We start from the raw sequence: 26,701 nt of genomic DNA, 5'->3' as shown, positions 1-26,701 counted from the left end.
AGCTTCAGTCAACACCCCTCCGAGAAGTTGTCAAATTACCAAGTTCGGAAGCCTGTTGACATTGAAAAAGCGGGGCGGAAGAGTAGTTGTCCTTTGAGGAGCTTATTACCGAATATTGTACTGTACAGATGTACAGTACAAGAGGAAGAATATTACCCAGGATGGCGGTATTGAGTAAGTACTGTCAGCAGTTTGCTGCTCTGAACCCCTTAATATAAATAAACAGTACGGAGTAATAACACTTCAAAGAGTGCCCCCCATGCAAAGTCCCCGCACTTGCAACTAATGTCCACGAGTCCCTGAATGGATTCGACTTGCACGAACCTTGGCGAAATCACGCATCTGCAGTAATGGAGGGGAGTACGACTTTACTCGCAAAGCTAAATTGTTATTGCGTCAATTGAGCAAGACGTAGATAGCTATGGATACGGGGGTGTTTGGAGGGAGAAGAATAAAAGGGGCATCTCATGATGATTCTGTACCCTAGCTCGACGGTAACTAATACATGTACCCTCGCAGCATTGATTGCAAACCCTGGGATCAACCATTACAGCGTAAATAACGATGCTGTGGTGGTTTTAGACATTTATTGGTATTAGCCCAACCACCTTATCGTGTTGCACGGAGGACAATCAATACAAGAAACAACTTAGTTAGAATAGCATGTCAAGAAGGACTTGTAGGGAAGGATTCGACATCACATTTCGTCTTTCGTCTCTCGCCTCTCCTGAAGCTTATCTCTCCGTTGGCCATTAGGGGTCTATTAATCCCATCCATGATAATATGTCACAGCATGTATTGTTTCTAACAGGAGGCAGATGCTGGGAACTGTATGTAAATACACATACCATACGGTTCTGTACCACAAAATGACCCGCTGCATTGTGCCGTTGCCAAGCCGCTCCTAGCCGTATGCGTCCTGTCATAACGCGACCCAACTCCTCACAGAACCGAGGTTTCGTCTCCTCCGCAGACATTTCTGTATATACTTCCTCCTTCGTACATCCGACAGCCTCCAAACCTCCTCCTCTCTCCCACCGCACCTTCGACCGTCGACTGCCACCTCGATCATCCCTCCAACCCTCCGGCCCTCCGCTCTCCGCCCCGCCTATCCCCGTCTCCATTCGCTCTGCTTCTTGTCCCGTCTGTCGCCCACTGGTGTGTGTTTTCGTTTCTTCGTTCGCGGAGGGAGCGTTGCCCTTCTGTTTTGTGTTTGTTTATATCGGCTCCCGTAACACCACTCCCGCTCAATGTTCCGCCTATCTTATCGCGACTGCGGCACTGAAGCCTCCGTTTCTGGCTAATCGTGTTACATTCTTCTCTGCATCGATCAATTCGTTTTCGCGTCCATGCGTTATCGTCCTTTCATCCATTCTCGATGGTCCATATATTTGTGTCGTATCCCCTTCGTATTCTAGATCGTTTGTCTCTGCACGCCTCGCGCAATTGGCCTCGACAGAGATAGGTCCCGCCCTTTTTCCCTTCTCGCCCCAACCGTTGGTGAAGCGTGGCCGGATTTGGTAACATCATGCTCTTACGACCAGCAACGCCGCTCACGGTTCTCCTCCTCACGGCGTTTGTTCTTTTACTGCTTTCTGTTTTGTCAACACCAGTGGTCAAATCGATCCCTATCGCGACTGTTGATGATATTAAGTTTGGTATTTTTGGGTATTGTGTGGGCAGCAATTGCTCGCCTATCCGTGTCGGGTACACTTCGAGTGAGTACTTCCAGAATATTGTTTTATTTTTATTTTGTTTAATTTTTCTTTATATAATTTATCTATATCTATATATTTTCTGCTTCAAGATTTTTATTTGAGGCAACCCCCACGAATATAAATATATGCTGATCTGGTTTTGCAGATGGGCTGTTCAACGATGCGTCTCGGGATGAGGATTTTAGCCTCCCGTCAAGCGTTCGCCATTCGCTGTCCTCCCTTCTAATCGTCCATCCAGTTGCTGCATTCCTCACTCTTACCTGCTTTGGTTTGGCAGCGGCGGCCCATTTCCATTCTCCATCTCATTCACCTAGATATCTGCTTGGGCTTCTCATTCTACTCCTGCCGACCCTCCTCGTATCGCTCCTTGCATTCCTTGTCGATATCCTTCTTTTCGTGCCTCATCTAGAATGGGGTGGGTGGGTTGTACTTGCAGCAACTATTCTGATTACCGCGAGCGGGGTTCTCACTTGTGCTATGCGACGAACTCTTGTAAGCCGAAAAGCTAGGAAAAAGCGAATTGCAGAAAATGCAGAAATGAGTGGAGAGAATTTCTATAGCCGCCAAAATGCCATAAAGTTGGATCCTCCGCCAATCATAACGGAGCAAACCGAAGCTTCTCTGCCCAACATGACATCACCGGACTCTCTGCCAGCGTTTGCACGCTTCGAAAGCCATTCAAGATCCATTGATGATGACAAACTGCTTCTCAATGATGGTACTCCAAGTAGCACTAGCCCCGATGGCGGAAACACCATCCGTCTCCCTGGTGACAGACGCAGCCCCGGGCCATATGAAAGCAGACCGTATAATTCTCCAGTAGATGAGTACGGCAATCCTCTTCCACCGGGAACTACCGGCTTTGGACCACCTCAGATGCGAGGAACGCATTCAGATCCCAGATTACGGAATCAATATTCGAATAGCAGTATGGGATCCCAGCGCGGCCGTGGATATGGCTATGGCCCACCTCGTGGGAGGGGTGGTTATCTAATGAGAGGTCGAGGCGGTCCATACTATGGCCCAAGAGGGCCACCGCCGCATGGCTACGGGATGCGCGGCAGAGGAGGTCCGATGGGCCCGGGAATGATGGGTAGAGGACGAGGACCGCCTCCAGGCTACCCGCCGGAAGTATTGGATGAATACCGCGCGTACGGGGCGGCTTCTCCTCTTCCAGGTGGATATGGAGACACAGGCAGTCGCTCTGACTATGGTTATGATGGCGCGCGAGGCCCACTGGAGGTGGGCCCAGGATATATTTCTGCTGAGATGCAACCTGGGTTGGGCGCAGGTCCGGTAGCTAATCACGGACAAGATCCCCACAATCCAATGGATAATTCTGTCGTTAGGGATTACACTGGTCTTCACCCGGAACAAATCAATCTACCTGATCCAAGCCCTCCAAGTGTACACAACGAGGAAGCGTATGTCAATCAAGATTTCACTCATCAAAATACGGACACTAACTTGGTAATTACAGAGAATATATTCCACCTCGGGCGGCATGGGAACAAGCTTTACGAGAACCTTCCCTTCCAGTGATCGAACGCCAATCTCCGAGCCCACACGGCCAAGCACCAATCCCGCATTCCACCTCTCGCGGCGATTATTATGAAGATGTTGAACCCCGTTTCGCCGAACCCAATGATTTGCCCCCTGCACTCACGCCTGGCGCTCTTGGTGAGCTACAACCAAGTTCATCCCTTGAAGATATCCCCGAGGGCGCGCACTCACCAGCAGCCAGTGAAACCAGCCACTTCACCTCCATATCCCAACGCGGCGTAAACCCGAAGTGGCGGTCTCCGGAAGCTGAAGTGAGACACGACAAGCAAAGGCGACAAGATTTGCTGCTGGGCAGCAATCCCGATTTCGAACTCCCCGTTGGGAGAGGCCGGGGTGGGGGTTCTGGTAGGAAGAGAAAGCCAACGGCGCCTGTTATGCCGTCCATTCCAGCTACCCAGCCACTGCTAAACAGTGGCCGGAATGATGGCGGTGGCAGATATCCTGCCCCTACACCGCCTCCGTGATACTCAATTCCTTTTAGCACTTCTACGATTTGGTCCTGGACTGGGGCTTTCATTTTGGCCTAGGTTTTGACACCGGAGTTTTTCCTCCACCCGATCGTCTGGGTCTTCCCATATTATCACATAATAAGTTCCGATTGGATACTCTGTCATGGAGAAATTATACTTTCCTAGGCTGTTTAGATCGTGCTGCCACGCCTTACATGCCTTTTGGTGTTACCACCTTGTAAAATCACACACGGGACGCTCAAAATACTCCCAAATGCAACCCCCGTACTACAACACGATTTATGTGTCATATCGTCTTGCGCTCGATTTAAAAATATCACACCCTACCAAATCTCCCTTTCCTTCCATAAAAGCCGTGCTACGTTTTCCCCAACCCTTCACTTCGTGGACATTGTTTCGCCTTTATTTTATTTTATTGCACTTGTACCATTTGATCATCTCGCAACCCCCAATGCCGGTTCATTGTGTGTATCTTTCAATCAAGTTAACAGTGAACACTGCATTCTTCTGCATTCTGTTGTATTCTGTATCTTTTGATTTATTTATTTTATTTTTTTTTTCTTCACCACTTCAGTCAACCTTTCTTATCTAGGTCACTACCATGTGGCATTCCAGCGGATATCGAGGTAAGTGAGAGACCAGGATACCTTCATATTTCTTCCTTCTTGTTCCATATATGTATTTCTGTGCCTTTCCTCTCAATTCCTCTATCTTGTTTGATATCCGTTGCACTTTCGTCGGGAAATTGAACTGGCGTACTGGCGATAGCTATGTGGATCGATGGTTTTCGATCCTTTGTTTTGGGCTTGGTTTTTTTTTTTTTTTTTTTTTTTTTTGTTCCTCTATTTCTCCTGAACAAATTGAGACAAATTGAGGGTAGGATGGGTTGGAACAAGTGCAAGTCCCACCTGTTTTCCTTTATTTTCCTTTAATCCATTGATGGTTGGGATTTGATTTGTCTCTCTTCTTTTCATTCCTACCCCACCTTCTTCTCTAGACTTACTTCCCTTTGTGTTTTCGTCCCCTTTGTCCTTTCTGCGGGAAATAGTTCCCCACATTGCAATGTGCATGTGGTTTCATTCACATTTAGCTTGTCATTTCAGAGATTTCTCTATACTGCTAATTACGCTTTATTGACAAATCTCCAGACTCGATAAATGACAAGAAGATGGGCAAAATGGGTGATGCTGTCTACAATGCAATTCTATTCAAAGGAAAAGTAATGATTTCTCACTTTCTCCCTTGTTTTTCTGAATCCTAGAATCCATTTTATGTATAGTGCATGTAGCTCACCATTCCACTTTGTTTTGCTGAATATGATATGTGTTTTATTAGCATCAAATAGCACAACACCATCTGAAGCTTGATTTTTTTTTTTTTTTTTTTTTTTTTCTGAATGAGGATGGTTCTAATGCATGGCCATTCATTCCATCGCCTCTCCCGCATGTAAAACTTCCACTCTCAGTATGTTCTAGGCTGTTCCACTGTTTGAGGCATCCAACAGACGCCACCATATCTATCCATCTACTTAAGCAATATAAAAGTAAAGCCAGGGAAGGCGATTCCGCAGCGATGGTGTTCAAAAATACAGCAGTCACTCTCTCGCCTCCCCTCGCCTTCCCATTGAAGCAAAAAAGATCCCGACAATTTCACAGCGCGCGAGAAAAGAATAAAAGAATAACCCTCCAACGGCCGCGAAGATGGTCGCCAGTACAGACTTGACGAAACACCTAGCTCTGATAGAATGCGATGGTGAATTCGGAGCCACAAACGGCGAAGAAAACGTCGCGCGCCTAGAAGCGCTCCGCACTACACCACTCTTTTCTTCTGGCATTCATACGGCCATGAACGTCCAGTACCAGGAAGATATACTGCCCCAGTATGCCTTAATGGGGATGCGGACGACTTCATACGATAGAGCCGAAGGAGAAGATAGCCCCGAAACGCATGCCAGACGATCGACAAATCTGGTGTATGCCAATATCAACGCGCCATGGTCGACGTTTATCTGCGGCAGCCAGGGAAGCGGCAAGAGCCATACGCTCTCATGCATGCTTGAGAATGCACTCCTTCATCCGTCCGAGACGGGGAAGTTATCATCCCCACTCACCGGGCTGGTCTTGCACTACGACAAGTTCACGGCAGTAAACACGGGTCAGCTGTGCGAGGCGGCGTATCTCTCGTCGAAGCTGCCGGTCCGTGTGCTCGTTGCGCCGAGCAATTTTGGGCATATGGAGAAGCTTTATGCGAACATACCGGGGCTGCCGGATGGGACGCCAATGCCAAAGGTTTCGCGGCTATATTTCCGCGAGGACCAGCTGACGTTGGGGATGATGAAAGATTTGATGGCGGTTAATGACGAAGCGACGACGCCGCTTTATATGGAGGTAAAAAAAAATTTTTTTTTCTTATCTGCCCGAATGTTAATATTGTTTCTAGCAGACGAGACCATCCTGTTCTAACAATGGATACTAATTTTCTTTGTTTAATAGATCGTCACAAAGGTCCTCAGGAACATGGCCGAAGAGTCGCCTGGTCGACGGGGGACAAATTTCAAGGAGTTTAAACAGCGCCTCGAGCAACAGGGCTTGAACAAAGGCCAACTAGGCCCGCTGAACATGCGGCTTGATTTGCTCGAGTCGTTTCTTGAGCAAATTTATAGAAAGCCAGCTCGAGGACTTGCAGTAGGAAATGGAAAGAAAGGCGAAAATATCTGGAACTTCCAACCGGGCTCCTTGACGATCGTTGACTTGAGTTGCCCATTCGTGGACGAAAATGATGCGTGCTCACTTTTTAATATCTGTTTGAGCATTTTCATGGAGCGGCGGAACGAGGGCGGACGTGTCGTCGCTTTGGACGAAGCCCATAAGGTTAGACACAATTTTTCAATTTCCACCAACTGTTCTGCTGTTATTTGCTTTGTCCTATACTTTTCCTCCTTGATTCTCAACAGTTCAACATGACTTTAGTTTTTGACGACCAACAGCCGCGAAGGGGGTAATTTAACCGGTACCCTCCTGTCACTGATCCGCCAGCAAAGACATCTAGCCACGCGGGTCATTATTGCAACGCAGGAACCGACGCTCTCGCCGGATTTACTAGACCTGTGCGACGTAACCATCGTTCACCGGTTTACTTCCCCTGCATGGTTCACAACACTGCGTGCCCATCTGGCGGGCGCAGCCAACGATGATAGCAAACGTAAATACGGATCCGATAATTTATTTTCCAGAATCGTGGCCCTAAAAACCGGGGAGGCTCTGGTATTCTGCCCTAGCGCGATATTGGACATCGTGTCGGATGAAGGGTTGGAAGAAGGAACGTCACAACTAGGCGAGTCCGAGCTGCATGGGGTATCTGCGTTGAAGGCATTAATGGTTAGAGAGCTGGGACCGCGATATGTCCGCGTGAGGATCCGTAAACGGGTCACTACTGATGGAGGACGAAGCATTCTTGCTGAAAACTCATTGTGATAATTTGATCGCTGTGGTCTCAGGTGAAGGAGTTCTGTATCTAATTGGTAGGGTGTCTAGTTGACGTTAGCATCGAATTTCGTCACATAACTACTTAACTCTGGACTTGGAATAGTTAGTCTTCTTGACCATTGGCCGGTGTCAATCCCATTGTTCGACATCAGAGACCACGACCTGTTGAATAGGCTGTAGGATAGATGTATGCATTCTTTTTGGCGTCTTCGGAGCCGGCTGAGATAGTCTTGAAAAGCATGTCCTGGTGGTAATTATCGTCACCTGCTCTGTGTCTTCTTCCTGTTGCGTCCTTTGAGGTTCATACCCGTGATTCAATCGTTAGGCGTTCGAAGCTTGCTTGTATGTAGTTACCAATATCCTCTATTTAGTTACCGGGATCCTGTTGATGCACCCCAGGCGCTTCCAACATCTGTTCTCTCGCAGAGCTATGGCGACTCGTACTCCCCACGGAGGATTATTGGAGTACGCTGAACCTGCAATGGGCCCCAATAAATCATTGTACCGAAGGTTGCAGTGTCTGTCTTCTGTTTATTCCAGATTCTTTTGCTAAGTGTATGCGATCATCTGCTTGCCAGAACCTTTCCCATCTGTCAATATTTCACAAATACTCTTGGAAATTCTCCTCATCTCCTGAAACGACTGAAAATATCGTCCTTCCTAGATCTTGACGGCAATGTGATTCCAGATCATCAAATTCTTGGCTATGACAGGTCCGGGCTGGTAAGTCCTTCGTGATGGAGAATGGTAGTCAAAACGCAACTGGGAGATAGGAGTACCACCAACGACGATGTGGACATTTTAATATTGAAGTCATACGGCGTGAACAAGATGTTTATCGATGGATACGTGGTTTCGATGGCGTTGTCCCCTGAATCAGTATCTCCGATGCGACTATTGAACTTGCACCGATGGAAAAGGGCCACCGACGCACCTACTTAGACCACAATCGACCTCTTCAACGTTCATGGTTCCGTGAAATACGTCGTGGCCTATACATCACCGTTCAGTTATTGTGGCGGGACATTGCTAGTCGCAATTTCCTCCGTGCTTCGGATCTATCTATCTGGTTTTGCGATTTTACGATGTCGTCCGTTTTACCGCTTGATACCAACATAAAGGCTGCTGGCGACAATGGATACTCAGCCCAGACGGATATTGGCCTTCTATGGGCTGTAATCTATGAGGTTGTAACTGGAGAGCGCTGTAAGTTTGACCACTTCAAAAGACCTGCCACCAGAAGCTTGTAGAGCTACTTGGCCCCTAAGGACGACTCTCCTAGCACACAAATTATCTGGCTTGGCCAGATCATTGAGAAATGTTGGACAAAAGGTGCATTTCAGAATGCAGATCGCCTGTCAGAGGTATTCGATTCCATCAGCCAGGACAATCGGGTCTACCTAAGGAAATGAGGTATTCAAATGCTGCAAGCCACGGATTACTCCTCACGGCATCAATACAACCGATCCCCCAGCTTGGGGTCATCGTAGGTACTGTATTATTGCAATTCTCACTACCTGGGTTGGATGCTGGTCTTAAGTCCATTTGGTGTTCTTCATTCAGGTTTGATACAATCATACTCTCTCTACTCACCAGAAAACTAGCTACCAGATGCCGCAGCACGATTTTGAAGGCATACCGAATTTTCAGCCAACCGAGCAGAGTGTTAGTTGTCTTACTGATAACTTCGCCATTGCATTTCGTGAACTTCAACTGATCCGATGAAGGGCTTGTAGTCCCGGAACGGAAATAATGAACCCTACGTCTTCATTTCGAAAACAAATTAGAAAAAAAAAGGAAAGAAAAAAACGGACAAAACCTCTGTCTATTTTCTCGCAATAGCCTTTAACGGTATAACCACCTATCAAAATCGACGATACTTATACACCTTCTCCTCCCGACCGGAGTATCATCAACACTTCCATGACCACCGTCCAGCACCTTCGGATAATTGGGAAACTCATCCGGGGTTGGCCAGTGTTTGTAGTCAAAATAGCCATGTCTATAAACTTTGACCATACCGCGATAGAAGCCAAGGTCAGGGATCTCAATTTCAGGATATTCCATGTATCAATATATCCACAACAGCTCTCCGGGAATGGGCACAAGCGAAGACTTTTGCTGGATATCGAAGCTACTCAGCCCGGATTTGATCTGTCGGCTGGGACAGCTAATGTATCTATGGGAACGCTAAGCTTGTGGGAGCTAATATGAAGGACTTGTGCAGTGAGTACGAGCTTAACTAAAGACCCTATTTTGTTCAACGCTGTTTTGTCTCTTTCTGCTTTTGTCCTTGCATTTCTTCCCTTGATTTTTGAAACTGGAATTATTACACGTTTTCTAACCCTTTCTTTGACGAGAAATCTCAATGATATATAAATTTACAGTTTATCTGTGATTCATTCATTGTTCTCCTATCATTGAACTTAAACTTAATATAGTCATCGTTGAACATACTCTATTTCACAACAAAGGAGTCATATTTTGCAGTTTTGCTTGATTAAACTGTGAATCAATATTTCATATAACTGTTTGCTGGGATATTTTATTTCAGTGATATATATTACCACAGACACTTGATATGTTATTCATAGCTTTAACAAATCTTCATATCGACTTCTTCATTATTCATCAACTTAATCGAGATGTACACTTGTGCAGCTCTTTTGCCTTCCTTTCCTTCTATCCCTTTTCTTAAAGGTATATTTCTATTTTACTCTTCTTACTAGGTATTCATCAACATATCATGCCCCCCTGCAATTTTTTGATTACATTCGTTACTTCAGGGTGTATCGCAAAGAGTGGGACATTGTCACATCATATAGACAATCATATATCTAGGTACACCACGGACACAGATATGAGCTCCCTTCATTCATCGACAATCGCAACCTGCCAGCAGCCTTCGCCTGTTAAAAATCTGTCGGCAAGGGCCGAATCCATCAGTTTTGTTTCTGTTACCACTACTCTCACGGTTACCGCAGGAACTTCCCCTCGTGTACCCATATCAAGCAATCTGCCGTCAAGTTCAACACATGCAAGTTTTACGTCAACGTCTCCACTATCAGCTCCGTCATCATCACCATTGACAGGAACAGCAAAAACAACCACAGCTGCTGCAACAGCAATAACATCCAGGCCCCCGGATGCTACAGTCTCTGCGGTAGAGGTCAGCAAATGTCCTTCATTGAAAGGTGTACAAACACCAATTCTTGTCCTGCTCATCATTTTAACAATCGCTGCTGTCATGCTATCTCTAGTAGTTTGTCGGGTAAAGAAGCGTCAAAATTTCTGTAGGCAGTGCAAAGAAGTTGTCCGGAGCCAAACGCTTACAAAAAAAACTCCTACATCCCACGACTATGGGGCACAATTTTCTCCAGGACCAGAAACTCAAACGGGGACGACGGAAAGGAAACGGGGCATGGCTACATCCGCGATGGGTTTGAATAGTCACGCTTGCGATGCACCGCATGGAATTCCTCAGCGGACGTCGGTTGGACAAAAGAATTTGCGGCAGCTTAACCCTCTAATTACTCCGATGTCCCTGAGAGCCCCTCGGCTCAACTGTGAACGCCCTGAGCCTGATACAACGAGCCTTTATGCCAGTTGCTTAGTGAGTGATGTTGAACTACAACGGCGACATGCATCGATCTCTATAGCATCTATAATCGATAAGTACGCTCAAATCCCCGATGACAATAGGTATCACAATTTTTTCCAAGTAGCGGAGAACAATCACATTCTAGAAAATTCACAAAATAGGGCGTGCGATGGAAGCTCTTTGGGGGGGCTTCGAAGCGGAAGTTTGTGGTGCCGTATGCGGGACAATGACCCGGCAGCAACTAAGGGTCCCATAGTACCAGGCCCCTCGTGGAAATACCCTCAACGTAATGGGCCCGGAGATGTAACGGACTGCTCGTCCAGGCCTTTAATCGATCCGTACGTTGAAGCCATGGAGAAGCAAGAATTACATCTTGGAGTTGAAATGATTAGGAGTTCCGGGTCTGCTTCTTCATCTAGACCGTCTCCTAATGTTAAGTATCAGGAGCCATGGACGCAGAAATCTGAACATGCAAGGGAGGGCCAGCAAACAGAATCTAGTTACAGCCCTACAGACTCGTCACACACCAGTCAACCCAGCTTGATGACATCGTCAACATCCCCATGGCCGGCGAAAACTAGAAATGTCGGCGATCTCAGCCCAGATACTGTTGCTAGGCCGGTCATAGATAACAATATGCCTTCCGATACAACACAAGGTTCAAACGACAATCTTAGTAGAATGTTGAAACGTTGGGCACTTCTTGATCAACAGAACATTGGTCTCGTTGATCGGGTTCCATTTCGATCTTACTCTGCGCGTGATAAGCTTCACGACCATTTAAATGCTAAGTTTAAGCCCTATACGTTGAACGTCCGACGGCCAATATCAATACCGCTTCCGGGAACTTTGTCGAGATTATCCCCTTCGGGCGCTAGTGGAGCTGAAACCACTGACAATGCACTGTTACTGACGACAAACCACTCTCAAAACAACCTGGCACAAGAAGATCAAACGAGTAGTTCAGCTCACACAGAGGATTGTACTACAAACGGTGGATATGTAGAGAGCCCCGATGCTGAGGTAGATAGTCTCCATTCTCGCGATGTGTTTGGTAGACCTTGCCTCCAGCAGCGAACATACAGCGAAAGTATTTATTCGCGACCCACCACGTTACAACGGGTCCCAGTGGATTGGAGGTCGGGAAATGAAAAGCACACCGGCCAAGGGTACTCCAGCAGCCTGCGGCGTTATCATCAGCGATCCTACGGAAGCTCAAAAGCTGGACCTAGTCAGCCCACGCCACAAATGCCATTCATCAATGCAGCCGTCAATGAAAATTGCGAAGATAACACCTACAACAAGTTAGATAGTCGACTGCAAATAGTCGAGAGGAAGAAGAGTCAGTCTTGCCAATTTTACCTTGATGAGCCAGGTACAAATCGTGATAATGCTCTCGGTCGCAATTCGCGTAAAATGAACGCTCTTGATGATATTGACAGTAATTATGATGATGGCACTCCTACAGATTCAGGACGAACTTCATTCCTTCGTGGATTTGTGGATATATACGGGGGAATCAGGAGAAGGAGGAGGAGGAAGAAGAAGGGAAAAATGCCGATCGTTGGAGAATGTATGGAGAGTAAGACGAGTTTTCGGGACGTGAAGAAATTTTTTCAGAACTAAGGCTGGCAACGATTGTTGCGGGTTTTATGTCCAATGTGCTACAAACTGGACAATCTGAACACAATTCATCATTTATATCACCTCTAAATATTTTTTAACTAGAATCTGGGCAATCCTGCATTCTTTTAAATGTTGCACAAATCAACTGATAGGTGTGATATAAGGTCGTTGTCTCTCGCTGGGTAATTTCTGGACGGGGTGGCTGGCTGGGGTGACTTTGGGAATGCGCCCCTCATTCCCTCGGCGGTCTCCTCTTTGACAGGAATGGTTCTATCAGTTATTTAACCTGCTATGACGCATATAATCTGCATGGACAGTACTAGTATGATATCGTGAGTGAGAGAGATGGTCCGAGCTTTGGGCGAAATAAGGTTTGGGTTTTGTCCCGGACCGCGGTTCACTGATGTCAAATAGGACTAGTTCACAGATTAGGTCTTCCCGTGACCGCGGCGGTGGTCTGTGCGGAGTTTACCCCAAACGACAATGTTTATTGTTCTCACGAAGGATGCGCAGCTTGGAAGGACTGGCAATCCATTGCAATCACTAGTGCTCCGTACAGGTCACATAAACCCAAAATTAAAGCGGCACAAAGCAGTCACAAAATCGTGTTGTGGAACACACAAATAAGCGTCTGCCACGGTGCGGGCGTGGGTGGCTGGAAGGTTGCGCCAGCGCCCAACGAACGCCCAGCGTCCCCAGCCCCGCCAGGTCACCAACCACATCATAATGTCGGACGGACCACTTAGAGCTTCCATTAATACCAGCATTCCTCACCGACTGAGGTAACTTTCTTCATCATGAGCCTCTATCATGGATTTTTGTTCAATGGCATTTTGATTTCTTGATTTCTGCGTACTTGCAATTCCAGTTTGCTTCATTTACTCCGCTGTAACGACCCGTCATGCCCCCTCAACCTCCTGCCAACTTGAAAGTTGTAAAGTGTAAGATAGCACATGGCCATTCCACCACAATCCTTGCTAGGTGAATTTTCATGCTGACAGTATTTTGCATAGCTAACCAGCCTCAATTAATTCACTCCTCATCCCAGCAATCCATAGCCGCCTCCGACGATTATTATTCCTTCTCAGATATTTCCCAAGCTTCTAATCACAGCAGAGTCACAGTTGTGAGATATGCAACTCCTCCAACTCGAAGACCTTCTCCCTCTCCGAAAATGCCTTCTCGAAATGTCCCAGACGACGCAACAGGGGCTGATAATAGCAGCGCGGTGACACACGACCCGGAACAGACCTCCAAACGAAATACTGCCGCGCCAAATGAGAGTTCCAGGATGACAGAAAATGGAACTCCGTCTCCTGGCGTGGATGATATGCCATACATTAGATTTGCCATTGATCAACTGACTCGTGATGAAGAATTACTTGGGGAAGGCCGACATGGCTCGGTTGTCAGTACCGAGTATCCTGTTGAACGCATCATCCCAGATGAAGGCCTAGGATACTACACCTCTGTCACTTCGCAGTCTGTGGATCAGCCAAATAAAGAACCTCAGATACTAGACCGCCCCGACTCGCCAGGTAACGGTAGACAGTATCCCCCCTCGCGTCAAGCGCTAGCCATACTGACTGAACCGCATAGTTTCAAATATCCTGAACCCAGTAACGCCTCCTTCAGAAGCTTACCAATACCCACAGCTTGACTTTGTTCCTTTGTCTCTCAGATTTGTACCACTTCTCTCGTTAACGATTGTCTGCCTCTCCATGATGGCAGCGCTCATATTCTGTATAGTCTGGTCACAGCGGCATGCAGGCCTGTGGGCTTACGATGGGCTGGGTGGCTCGCGATACTTCGTGTTCCAATTTCTACCACAGCTACTCGCCATTTTAATCACACTTTGGCTGTTTGTCGTGCAGTCCGCCGTGTATCGAATTCTTCCCCTGACAATGTTAGCGTCAGGACGTGGATCTGAGGGTGTGCTGCAAAAAATTCGAATCCTGCCTCACAACTTCTTGTTGCCGGATATATCACTCTTCCAGCACGGCGAATGGCTGACTGGCATCTTTCTCGTCACAGTGTGGGCGGTTAATATTTTCACCGTTCCTCTGCAAAGTTCGCTGTTTGTGGCTCGTTATTACGACCAAATGGAAAGATTTCAATGGGTGGCTACTCGGGGTGTGGCCGGAGCCTTGATTACTCTTTATGGACTGATTGTCGTGGCATTGCTAGGGCTTATGTTCCGTTTTAGTTGGCGAGAGAGTGGGCTTCTGTGGGATCCCGTGTGTCTTGCCGATATCATCCCCCTGATCCAAAAATCTAATGTATTGGATCAATTCTATCGGACCGAAATCTCGCAAACTGTTGAGCAGGATCTCCTGCCTCGCAAAATGCGTTTGGGATATTGGTCCTCGGATGCCAATTCCCAGGACTTTCTCTACGGCATTGGCGAGGAATACCCAGCGGCGGACAAAGCGTTTTCCAATCCGAAACGGCAATCTGAAACCTCTTTTCCTAATCATGCTGATAGCGAGCGACAACATCTCAACAGCAAGGACTCTTTTGAAAGGAATATACATTCTCCGTTCGTTCGATATCGCTGGACAGCCTGGTTTCTAAAGGATTCATGTGTGGTTGGTTGGATCGTCATCGCAAATGTCCTGATGGTTGCTTTCGTCGTTGTCACGTTCGTAAAGCAGCCCATCAAACAAGGATTCGATCCTCTCTTGCCTACATTACCATCGTCAGCCGGTTTCTCTTCCTCCAACTTCCTGTACAGCTTCATTCCATCTCTGATTGCAACAATACTCTTCCTCCTCTGGCAACCAATCGACCAATACTTCCGGGCTGTCCAGCCGTTTTGCGACCTCTCATCGCCCAACGGTGCCCTTGCCGAAAAAAGCCTCTTGCTAAACTACCCATCCTGTTTGCCATTAGAAATCACCTTCCTCGCCCACAGCGCCGGCCATTACAAAGTCGCATACGTTTCCTTCATGAGCCTTGCGTCACTCGCCATTCCCGTCCTCGCAGGCGGCGTGTTTATGGCCCGCTTCTACCCCGAACAGGATCAAATCCGTATCTCCACCCTACTGCCAGCATACTACACCCTAATGGCTTTCGTGATCATCTATGCCTTTTCGTTCCTTGTTCTTTGGCCGCGGCGCAAACGCTACCTTCCCCATGCCATTTATTCGTATGCGGATATTATAAGTTTCTTGTACCAAAGTCCTCTTCTCTCCGATAGGGTATTCCGCCAACCAAGGACAAAGGCGGATTTGGTGACTAGAGTAGTTATAGCGCCACCGGGGGAGGGCGAAAAGGCGTTATACGCGTTTGGCCTATACCAGGGTCGCGACGGACAGGAACATCTTGGGATCGATCGGCTGCGGAGGGTTGGACAAGTCGAAATGTTTGTTACGCTAGATGACAGTGGAGGAGTCGTGTGATATTTCACTACGAACTTTTATGGACACGCCCACTGATTTCTTTAGCGTTGAAAATCGTGTGATTTTTTTGAAATCGCATTTTTCCTTACTGTGTTTTTTTATTTTGGGTTTGGTTTCTTTCTTTCGGGATTGGAAGTTGCGCGTAACCGCCCCCTCCACACACACATAACGATACGACTGATGATGATGAACGATATACAATGAATGATATGAAGAGACAATTTTGTTGATGATTTTATTTTCCATACTTCTCTTATGATAGACGAGCGACGGCGCCATACTGCATATTCTCGAAAAAATTTGCCTCCCTTTTTTTTTTTTTTCTTCCATCTATTCTTTTACTATTTTTATTATTACATGCGAGTAAGTTTTGGTGGATTGAGAAAAACATGATTTCTCTCCATCAATATGAACATAAACATAGTTTTCCAATCAAAGACAAACTCAATAAACAAAAAATCATCCCGTTTATTCATATCTCATCTATCTTAATGAAATATTAGTAAAATCGTTTCTAAGGAGTAATAACGCCTGGGAATTGAACCAATAACTCGCTCCTCTTTTTCACGGGACAGGGGGTACGATGACAGCAGGCCAGAGGCGGCCTTGGTCTTCTGTTTCTGGACGCTGGTTATCAATAAGCGGCTGGCGGTCAACTGCGACATACGAGGTTTCAGTTTGTTGGGGTGGAACCATTGAGAACCGGTCAGTGTTGTCCTTTTGATAGTCTGTTCGCATTTGAGGGAAGTGGGTGCCTGGGTGGAAGGTGGTAAGAAGGATGGCAGCGATTATGCACATCCTATTTATCGTGGTGGCTGTGGTTAGACTGTTGATTCCCTCTAAAGATTACGTAGTAGCAGGGGAAAGGGGCATCTGGATGGCAAGGAAATATGTAACATACACTCCCTCTAGAATAACGAATGAGATTTCATCTTGCATAATGTGATTGGACCAGCCTCCGGCCATTTCGGCGATTCTGCAACATTTTTGTTAGTAATAATTGAAAAAGAAACGGGAGAAATGGAGAGCAGGTGGTCTGAAATATTGTAAGAGGCAGGCATACCGGTAAGTGCATCGAACAAAAATTACGAAGAATGAGATATCCAAGCTAATAAGGAATCTCCTGAATTTTGTGTTCGCCCACACCTTCTGAGACTCGATGGACATCCGGCGGCCACCATCACCAAGCAGGCGCCAGAAGAAATGTCCAGCCATACCACCGAAAATTATCAATGTGACAATTTGCCACACAATACCAGAAAGCATGATTTGAGCTCCCCTGTTCTTGTCTGGCTCTGTGTCCCCAGTTGCTGCGAGTGCGCCACCAGCACCCTGGAGTGAGAGAGATAGGACGTCAAAGCTGATGAATATCCAGGTGTATAGCGACGGCTTTATTATTGAGAGATGCGGTCCCAGGGCGAAACACAGATGTTTGAGGGTGAGATATATGGCGGCTGTGAAGAATGACGGTGCGATGATGAGAGTGCAGATTTGGATTTGGAAACCATTTGAATCCCAGGGGTTTCTGTTGAGAACGAGGCGACCGCCGTATCCTGTTCGACAGTAATTCAAGAGACAGGAGTCAGCCATCTCCTGGTCCAATAGAAGATATAATTGAGCATACCTATGGCTTCAGCCACGCAGCCCAGAGACATTGCAACTCCGAATGAGTATGTCTTATGCTTGTAAGTTTGCCAAACCGCAACAAAGAACAGTACGCCAAAGACAACCACGCATATCAAGTTGACTGCTGGATTAGGTTTGTAGCCATAAATAGTCGCCTCGACAGGGCATTCCGGAGTTACCTCTGTGCAGTGGCTATATTTCCCCATATTTGCTGCCAGAACGGTATGAATGGAGGAATTGAAATGACAAAAAGAAAATAAGCAAATAGGGATGTTTTCGATTTGATATTCAGAAACTGAGGAACTCTGGAATGAGGAAGCATTCCCTTAAATAGAGGAGGCTTAGATACTCTGTTAAGATCATTGCTGAGGAAGGAATACAAAAATAGCTCAAATAATGGGTGAAGAATTGCTACCGCGAAGGATGTCAAGCTTGACAGCCCCAGTCATAGCATGGCCAATAATTTTACGCCCGTATGCGTCTCGAGGCCGAAACTATCACTCTGTAGGCCTTTTGGATCCTGAGCTGGTCTTATCTCCGGGATGAATAAGCCAACTATTAAAGATATTAGACCACTAGGGCAAAAGAGCCCAATCACCACCAGCGCCATGGTGGTATAGAGGGTACGAATCACCCAATCCAATTCCCCAACAAAAGACAAGCGCGCTTACAAAGGAAGCTCTAGAAAAGCTCCATAGAGCTATTCCAATCAGCGACTCTTCGTGGGAGACCCGCATCCCAGCATTCCCAGTACATTAAGGCTCCATGTCAATTGGCACATGTAACTAATAGATCAACGATGATCTTTTGGTTCGTCTTCGAGACCTGACACAACATGGAACCTAAGTACTGGTAAGTGCTTGTAGCGTGAAGTGTATGATAAAGAGTGGAGTGCCGAGACGCACCTTTAATGTGAACTGTTCTAAAAAAAAAAGAGCATGATGAAAAAGAGTTTCCCCAAATCTTCAAACCACATCGATGCTTTGAACAATTGACAACCTATAGCTCATAAATGCGATAAATAATATGTGAAAGCATCGACGTTGTTCGCCTTTTCGAATTACAAGGTTAAAAATCTGACATCCAGTCCCGTCAATGTAAATGCGTAACTTAGATCCGGAGAAACTTATTCACCGGCGCAGCTGAGGATTGTATCATTTCAACGGTGTTCACAGGGTTGCATTGACGACTGAAGTCATGCCAAGGAAATCTCGCGTCGATTTGGCGACAACCCCTCTTCGCGGGGGAACCTCTTCGATACTTTATATCACTTGTCCCCTCCAAAATCTCGAGTTCTTCGCAGCCAATGGATCATAGGTAGGCGAACAACCGCTGATCCCGAAACTGCCACTCGAGGAGGAAAATTTGTATTCAAATAAGTTCCGAATCGCGTTGAAGGCTTGGGTTGCTGTTTCGCCCAAAATAGAGTACGACCCAGGAAGGATGGCAACTGCTGAAACTCAATATGAGGCCCAGAGTTCCAAAATCCTACTTGAAGCGAGAACAGAGAGGTTGTTCATCCGACGATTGATTCCCGAACTCGACTTAAATGACCTATTTGCTATCCGTTCAAGGATGGATGTCATGAAATGGAGGTAAAGTGGCCGTACTTTTACCTGAACCAATTTGACCTCCTCCCGCCTCTCCCATGAAATTTTGTTGCTATCCAATTTCCATAACTTTTGCCGATTCGTTTTTAAATGCACGCCTCTGTAGTTAGCAGGAGGCAGGTTATTTGCCTGCCCTTTCTTTCACTCAGTTCGCGCTGCTATTATGTGTCCTCGCCAGATGGCTTTCGCGGAGAGGCGAGGAATGATCTTAGTATCATTAGCGAACACAACACTCACATGCCAACAGTTTAACTAGAACACCTGACGCCGATATCGCCGTTACGAAAGAGCATCTTCGTAAGGTCGGCGTACCTGAAAACCTCATTTTGGCTGTGTTCGAATATTCCAACACAGAACGGGCGATAGCGTGCATTGGCTTCTACACGAATAACGGGAATACCAGTCTTGGGTACATCGTACATCCTGACTGTTGGGGTAAAGGATATGCAACTGAAGCCGCTCGGGCTGCTATCGACATATGGTGGAAGTTTCTCACCAACCTTCCACCAGAAATGAACAGTGACGGAGACAAATCACCTAAGAATGATTTCGTCCTGGAGGCAATTACTGACGTTTCAAATGTGGCCAGCAATCGGGTCTTAACAAAATGTGGATTCAAAAAGGTTGAGAAGACTGCAGACGAGCTTGGTCCTTGCATTATATGGGAGTTGCATAAAGAAACGAAGTTGACTGATTGACCCATTGCGTGGACGAGTGTAGCCATGGAAAAGTGCCAGGGAAATATGGTTCCATTATATATTCTTTCTGTCGACCCACGTATTCTGGAATTGCTGAACGTTATGTGAGGTTGATTTTTTGTCGGATCGCTGTTCGCTACAGAACATTGCAAGAAGTAATAACCCCTAAGAATCAGATACCTGCCAAAATATTTGGATCGAGATAATAGTAGCTAATCGCTAAGGAAGAAAAGAAAGAGAAAAGAAGAATGTATATATACACATATGGAAATAGTGGTAGCGAGAACATAGTAAAAGGCAATAATAAACGAAGATATAAGGAAATGATAAGCGAGTACATAAGCAAGTGCATTACAATTGCCCCCCCTTTTCATAAGAGCTGCCCTCAGCGACTTGTATTTGCTTGTTGTATAATGCCAGTAGTAATTGGCATCGCGCGGCATGGAATGGCATCGCGTAGCAGCAATATGTCAACCACGTTCAGCCGCGTCGATAGTATGTGTGTTGTTATTAACTTCTTAATGTAGTAGAATTGGCGAGCTTTTGGTTGCTAGGGGTTGCAAGTGAAGAATCAAAAAGAATTTCTTTTTCCTCTGCTGTTTTCTCTTCTCTTTAAACCTGACCATCATCAAGATTCCTGCTGCCCCTGCCGCGATTTTTTTTTTTTTTTTTTAAATTAAAATTTTAAATTTTAAACGTTTCGTCGTCTCCTCCCCCCCCCTTTTCAATATGGCTTCCCTTGGCTATCCCGGTTTTAAGTAAGTGGTTCCGTGGCGCTTATCGCGTATTGCTGTTGGTGTTCCTGCAAGTGGCGCTTTTAGTGTATCACGTGGGTCACTAGCTCGTTCCAGTATAGCGTCGTTCGCCATTCACTTAACATGTTTCCCTTGCCCTAACCCTGATCATGTGATGCACAATAGTCGGTTCCCTTGCGAACGTTCTGTTTCCAAACTGGGAGATGTTGATTTCTGGTGTGCATTGGGCCCTAGTGCCCGGAAGCGTTGTGAGGCTTGTGCCTCCGCAGGGAAATCTTGCAAACCCGTGAGTATTCCTCTTTAATTCTTATTCCCTTTGCTATTTTCTTCCTTTTTGCAGTTGTTGTTTCATATAGATATATCGCGCTTTTAGCAATGTTGATATGCTGATAATGATGCTAGGCGCGTGATACGCCTCTGCTGAGGCGCGTCATGCGCGGGCGCGCATTTATCTTTACGGGGGTGGCGGCCGGGGAGGATATGGCCCGCCACAAAGAAAGCCTTCGTCGCTTGGTAAAGCGATTGGATGCTCCTCGCCTGGCAGTGTTGTCTGCTCGGGGCAGGGCGGGGGCAAATCGCCGAGCGGCGGCTACGCCTGCGAGGATGCAGGTTTTGGAGGCAGTGGTGGTGCCTGGTCCTTCCAGGGCAGAAGCGGAAGAGGAAGAGGAGGTTGTCGAGGAGGATATGGGGGTGTTGAGCTCCGGGGGCTTGGGGGCGGAGGGGTTGATTGAGGAGGATTTGGTGGAGGAGGAGTTGGCTGGAGAGCCTGATTTCACGAGATGGAAGTAGTAGAATAAGCGATCCGTCATTGAATACTAGTAGCTGGGAGGAGTCCACGCCACGTCCAGTGGCAGAAGTGCAATTCCGGTATGGACCAAAAGTCAAAGGTGAGAAACTGTGGCCAGACACAATAGCAGTAGCAAGACGGTGACTCCTATGATAATCCGACGAGAGCACTCATGTTATACGTCCACGATGGTGTTGGAAGCGCGGTTCAACGTTTGGAGTTGAAAGTTGCCTGTTTGAGAAACCTCGGCAACAAAGGTTCCACGCCCAGCGCCGCGCTAGTCTTAATCGGGTAGGTTGATATGATTCTTGAAATTCCCGCTCAAAGTTTAAACTCTCAATTGACTCGGGACATTTGCTCACATAAATCCCACAACCTCAATCTCCAGAAGAACACGGCGATGATGATGAGGAAACCGACGTGAACGAAAGTATATGTCATCCGTCTGCTTCGCATCATATATCCCGGGTCCGTCATCATCGTCACCACCACTGCCTCCGCCACTGGTATCAACAATGGCTGGCACCACCGGCCAAGATCCACCAACATCACAAGCAGAGGCACTCCAACATTCCAAAAAGCTCCTCATCCCAAACTCCACAAAACTCCTTCTCGGCGGCACCGTTTTCCTCGCCTTGTCATCACTCATAACCCGCCGCGCCTTTCTGCGCAAGCGCACCAGCACACTCCCGCCCACCTACACCAGCGCCCCCTTCCACCGGCCGTCCGCTAACGGAGGCCTCGAGGCTCTCGAAGCACTCAACATCGCAACGATAAATGTTGCTAGCGTTGCAATGATTGGCGTCGGCGTGGGCATGTATGCGTTCGATATTGATACCTTGGAGGATTTGAAGCGGAAGGTGAGGAGCGGGATGGAGCTTGATGGCTCCAGAGAGTCGGAGCAGCAGGTCGAGGAGGAGTTGGAGAAGTGGGTTGCTAATGTCATGAGTTGGAAGGCGGGGAAGGAAAAGAAAGAGGGTGAGGTGGAGCGGAAATAATGTCAATGAGAGGGATAAGGAGAGGTAGAGTAGGAATTGAGCTGGGATATTTACGTCAGTCGGGATGAACGGAGAGCCGGCGTCGGATGTGTTGGGCAAAGTTGGAGGTTATATATGTCTCGCACGCTCTATGTTGTGGTACGGGTTTTCTTGCGAGATGGAAGACGACTCGATACATTTCGTTTCTCCCGAAGACTCGAATGAACTTCCTATTCCCTACCTCGATTTAGATCGTACGGCACTCGAGCTTGGAATCATGTCAATATAAAATGGCATTCCGGTTTTGTTCCTACCTTGGTACCACGCTGCCAAAATGCCTATTGCCGACATTTGCGGCTCCAGAAGAGGGATGGAATACATTTCCCTCTAGTCAGAAACACCTATACGAAATTCCACTGTATCATAGAACTTTGGTTATTGTTTATAAAATAAGACGAAAAGACACTATAAATAGATGTCAATATTTGCGGGAAACTCGACCCGTAGGAGCTACATTATACATGGCATAATGAAATTTACATCCCAATGAGGCAAAAACACAGAACAAGAAAAATATAACAGGTTTCTATGTAGTAATAATACAAGGAAGAAATGTACACACGATTCCACCGCCTAACCCTCCTTCGACATCCGCTCGTACCGCTCACGTGCAGTCTCCTTCGTTTTCTCGAGGAAATCATCATACCTACCCCTTGTATTCATTCCGGCTTCCCGAACTGCATCGCCAAGCTTGCCTCCCTGAGCACCCAGCCCAACGCCTTGGACATACAGATCAGTAGCGATGGGCGCTGTCATCCCAGACCCTTCCGCACCAAGTCCCGAACCAGCAGACCAGCCCATTTTGCCGAGAAGGGCTGCGCCCTTAGACATGAGAGGGACTGGTGCTGTTTCCTCAATTTCCTTTTCCACTTTCTTCTCCTTTGATTTTACCGATGCACCGAATGCTTGACGTCGTTCCTTCGCCCGGTCTCGATACTCTGAAGAGAGCTGTTGTTCGGCCTGGTCCCGTTTCTTCGCTAGTTTCGCCAAAGCTCTGGTCTTGAGCTCTTCATTTTGCATGTTCTCACGATGAAGCTGACTGAGTCTTTCGTGTTTGTTCACTTCCGCTTCTGTTTTAAACTGGCGCATGCACAGATAACAACATTTACGGTTGAAATCCGCGTAAGACTGTGTTGGTGCAGGAGAAACAGAAGATGAACCACCTTCACTGACACCCTGTTTATGTTCGCTGCCCGAGCTTCCTTCCTTTGCTTCCTCACGCTGAATACCATGTAGTTCGGCGTGGCGGTCACTCCAAAACTGTAAATGACTCGGAACGGCAAGCTTCTTTGTGCCAGGGATTCCTCCAGCATCCGCTTTTCTCTTCTTCGTCTTCTCAGCCTCCTTTGACGGGTTTAGGATTCTTGTCAGTCGGTGTGGATTTTGTCGCTCGAGATTTAGAACGGTTCCTATCTGGATCTTCCGTCGACACTACTAACTCCGTTGCATAAGCATTCTCGTCCCAGTATGCTAATTTCATGGAAGGGTTGCCAAGTGGGCTGAAGGTAAACCGATCGGTGCTGGCTGTAGGGTTTATGACGGGAACGAAGACGCCAGCGTGGATGTAACTAGCTAAAACAGGTTTCGAGGAAATTGTGAATGTTTCGAAAGAGTTATATCTAGTAAGAGCGGCTTGGGCATCCTACTGACGCGTTAAGATATGAAATCAAAATATTAAATTTATTTGAACTAGAAGCAGCAGAGCTACTTACTTCTACTGTTGCAAACTCCGCAAAACCATACTTCCAACTTTCGTTACTTCGGCGATCTCGTATGAGCAACACACGCCGTATTGAGCCTTTGCGTGCCCCTATATTGGCATCTCCCGTTGTAGAGGCGACCTTTGCTCCTTTTTTTGCAGCAGGAGGTGCATTGCAACCATCTGACCCAGGCGATGGTTTGTAGAGTTTTGTTACGCCTTTAGCAAGAAGTTCCTCGGTAACGGACGCCTCTAGGCCTCGAAGAAGAATAAACTGGGAAGGGGATCCGTCGGGAGCTACATCGTTATCACCATGATTCGCAACGCGTGGAGGGTTGGCTACCTCAGGAGGAAGTTGAACAAAGTCTTCATCTGTCAGCCGTAGACCTTGTAAAACTCGACACTTCAATAGACATACCTGCTCGAACTGCTTGGCATCTGAAACAGCGCTGTCTGGTCGCGTAATTGACTATGGAACACTAAAATTACGCGCCAGTTAGTTAAGAGCCATCTGGTAGAGACGGAATCTAATAACTTACCATCTTGCATGTCCACTCTCCTTCAGCTTTGATTCGATTGCGGTCTTCTCTTTCTCGACTATAGGCTATTCTAACCCTCGTGCCACGTTCATTAGTATGCGATTGATTATCCCCATAGAGGTATATGGTAGGAAAATTGCGTTCCAGGAATTCACGAGAGTCATCTATTGTGGGGAACCGAAGAAAACCCAACTGGCGGGATATCTCTGGAGAGAAAAAATCAGTATAGTGTACAAAATAAAATAGGACCATCAATCACACACGTACTCGTTTGGCGATCGCGGATGACGCGAACATCCTCCAGAGTCCCGACATGGTAGTATTGGGTGAGTTCATTCAAGATCTATTACAAGAAAGTATCGACCGGAATGATGACCGGCGACAAGCACATCTCAGCATCCTGTCTTCCAAGAAAAGATGAGGAAATCATAGCGAAGCCAACTCATATCAAATGCACTCATATCCAAACAGGGGATTCAGATTGCTGTGCATTGCAGTGGGGAAAGGGAGGAGTAGTCGAACGTCGTCTTCATTCATTTCTACTGGCAAGCCTTCCATCATGATCTCACGGCTTTCTTGACCGTAGTAAGGACGTCGAGGCCCACGTTGGCTGCGGCTTCTGGATCGACTCCGACTTTTGCTGCGGCTTCTGCTGCGACTGTCATACCCAGGAGAGCGGTATCCCTCACGGTCACGATCTCTATATGACGGCCTTCCACGGTGCCGTGGAGGGGACCAAGAGGGTCGTCGGTACTTGTCTCGCTCTCTAGGTCGGTGATCCCTAGCCATTGGAATTTCGTCATCCCGGCCGGGATGCCTCCTATCTGCCGCTGGACCACGAGGCGGAGTCCGAGAAATGTCTTCAAGCAGTAAACAGAAATGAAGAAATCAGCACAAGCTCAAACGAGAGATGAATCCATTTATTCGCCCCAGTGCGCGAAGTTGATTTTACCATGCGGAGGAGAGCGTGTACCGCCTGGTGAGCCGTGTCTACGGTCCCTGGATCGTGGGACAACATGTGGTGGGGAGCAGGAGCGGGAGCGGGAGCGGGAGCGAGACATTCTGTCATCATACATGCGGCCATTCCACCCGTTGCGGCGACTTGACTGATTGTAAGGCTGGGCACCACGGTGCCCTTTATCCCCAGGGGTATAGGAAGACATATTGTGATATCATGGACAAAACACGACGGTTTGGAAAGGGAAGAAGGAGATGTGGGCGTTGTTGTCTTTTCCAAGCTCAAAGGAGCCTCAAATGGTCGGTTGTGGGCTAGTCAGCATGATAATCAGGTGATTTACCAAGCTCTCTATGCTGGATTGGTTCGCCTCCCCTACTACCAGCATTGCTCTGGTGTGAGACAGCCCGTTCGTTTGAGCCAAGCGACCATGTTAGCCGTCGCGCCATTGCTCTTCCAACTAGCCTCAACGAAGCTTGGAGCGTTGGTTATCGTACCACCTCCCGAAACAGTATCGTGTCGATATCGCGGCCAGACGGCTAACCTGGTCGCTTGGCCCAAACGTTCCGGTTGCAATTTATAAGAAATTAAATCTCAATCCAGTTTCCATCTTTGTCGCAGGGCTGGAAGAACAGTGTACATCAATGCCTCCTTAGGTTGGCGAGAAAACATGTCATTGATATGCAGTATCCCAATATAGAAAGCTTCCATCAGATCAACATAACTACCTTGTTCGCTGTCTGTGAGGTCAAGGGAGCCAGGAGTCTGCCTAGCGGCTTGGAAATGCATATTCACGGTGTGGTTGAAACCCTGGACAAGGAGCTCAAACATGTTCACCGGATTTACCTACCTGTTGACGGCAGAATACAGAAAGATTCCTTCCATATCTGGGCTCATAGTGGATTATCTTACACGTTGCTCATACGCTCCGATGGTGTGTCAATTCACCGACTTGTCCTACTCTCCCAGGAAGTGGAGCCCTTCCATAGAACAAGCCCCCGGAACATTGGAGGGATCACCATCATAATTTCCTGGTGATTGCTCCCAAGATTATGACATGGGAAAGCAAGCATGCCATGATGGTAGATTTTGAGCTCTCCGGATTAAATAATGAAAATAGAGGCTATTTAG

The 26,701-nt window shown here is 47.2% G+C and overlaps 8 protein-coding genes across 8 annotated transcripts; 5 read left to right on the top strand and 3 right to left on the bottom strand.

Annotated features, from left to right (window-relative positions):
- Positions 1-1,528: 1,528 nt before the first annotated feature.
- HCAG_06471 (predicted protein) lies at positions 1,529-3,745 on the top strand (the record flags this gene model as incomplete). The annotated part of the gene is made up of 3 exons (XM_001538816.1): positions 1,529-1,718; positions 1,864-3,142; positions 3,199-3,745. The coding sequence occupies 3 exons, from the start codon at positions 1,529-1,531 to the stop codon at positions 3,743-3,745; spliced, it is 2,016 nt and encodes a 671-aa protein (XP_001538866.1).
- Positions 3,746-5,451: 1,706 nt separating this feature from the next.
- HCAG_06470 (conserved hypothetical protein) lies at positions 5,452-7,224 on the top strand (the record flags this gene model as incomplete). The annotated part of the gene is made up of 3 exons (XM_001538815.1): positions 5,452-6,138; positions 6,244-6,621; positions 6,721-7,224. 3 exons carry the CDS (start codon positions 5,452-5,454, stop codon positions 7,222-7,224), a joined length of 1,569 nt encoding a protein of 522 aa, XP_001538865.1.
- A 613-nt stretch (positions 7,225-7,837) lies between these two features.
- HCAG_06469 (predicted protein) lies at positions 7,838-9,255 on the bottom strand (the record flags this gene model as incomplete). The annotated part of the gene is made up of 5 exons (XM_001538814.1): positions 7,838-7,940; positions 8,171-8,228; positions 8,338-8,416; positions 8,830-8,995; positions 9,125-9,255. 5 exons carry the CDS (start codon positions 9,253-9,255, stop codon positions 7,838-7,840), a joined length of 537 nt encoding a protein of 178 aa, XP_001538864.1.
- A 4,382-nt stretch (positions 9,256-13,637) lies between these two features.
- Positions 13,638-15,864, top strand: HCAG_06468 (predicted protein; the record flags this gene model as incomplete). The annotated part of the gene is made up of 2 exons (XM_001538813.1): positions 13,638-14,001; positions 14,063-15,864. 2 exons carry the CDS (start codon positions 13,638-13,640, stop codon positions 15,862-15,864), a joined length of 2,166 nt encoding a protein of 721 aa, XP_001538863.1.
- Positions 15,865-16,428: 564 nt separating this feature from the next.
- Positions 16,429-17,696, bottom strand: HCAG_06467 (predicted protein; the record flags this gene model as incomplete). The annotated part of the gene is made up of 4 exons (XM_001538812.1): positions 16,429-16,663; positions 16,766-16,840; positions 16,928-17,417; positions 17,489-17,696. 4 exons carry the CDS (start codon positions 17,694-17,696, stop codon positions 16,429-16,431), a joined length of 1,008 nt encoding a protein of 335 aa, XP_001538862.1.
- Positions 17,697-20,527: 2,831 nt separating this feature from the next.
- HCAG_06466 (predicted protein) lies at positions 20,528-21,342 on the top strand (the record flags this gene model as incomplete). Its single annotated transcript, XM_001538811.1, has 3 exons — positions 20,528-20,556; positions 20,719-20,839; positions 20,956-21,342. 3 exons carry the CDS (start codon positions 20,528-20,530, stop codon positions 21,340-21,342), a joined length of 537 nt encoding a protein of 178 aa, XP_001538861.1.
- A 513-nt stretch (positions 21,343-21,855) lies between these two features.
- Positions 21,856-22,338, top strand: HCAG_06465 (predicted protein; the record flags this gene model as incomplete). The annotated part of the gene is made up of 1 exon (XM_001538810.1): positions 21,856-22,338. One exon carries the CDS (start codon positions 21,856-21,858, stop codon positions 22,336-22,338), a length of 483 nt encoding a protein of 160 aa, XP_001538860.1.
- A 612-nt stretch (positions 22,339-22,950) lies between these two features.
- On the bottom strand, positions 22,951-26,401 carry HCAG_06464 (conserved hypothetical protein; the record flags this gene model as incomplete). Its single annotated transcript, XM_001538809.1, has 8 exons — positions 22,951-23,740; positions 23,817-24,019; positions 24,090-24,545; positions 24,616-24,680; positions 24,883-24,913; positions 25,185-25,475; positions 25,568-25,884; positions 26,299-26,401. 8 exons carry the CDS (start codon positions 26,399-26,401, stop codon positions 22,951-22,953), a joined length of 2,256 nt encoding a protein of 751 aa, XP_001538859.1.
- Between the last annotated feature and the right edge of the window lie 300 nt (positions 26,402-26,701).

Source organism: Histoplasma capsulatum, genomic scaffold, assembly GCF_000149585.1.
Source record: "Histoplasma capsulatum NAm1 scaffold_6 genomic scaffold, whole genome shotgun sequence".
NCBI classification, from domain to species: Eukaryota; Fungi; Ascomycota; class Eurotiomycetes; order Onygenales; family Ajellomycetaceae; genus Histoplasma; species Histoplasma mississippiense.
Note: the sequence above shows the minus strand (reverse complement) of the source record. Positions and strands in the feature narration are given on the sequence as shown.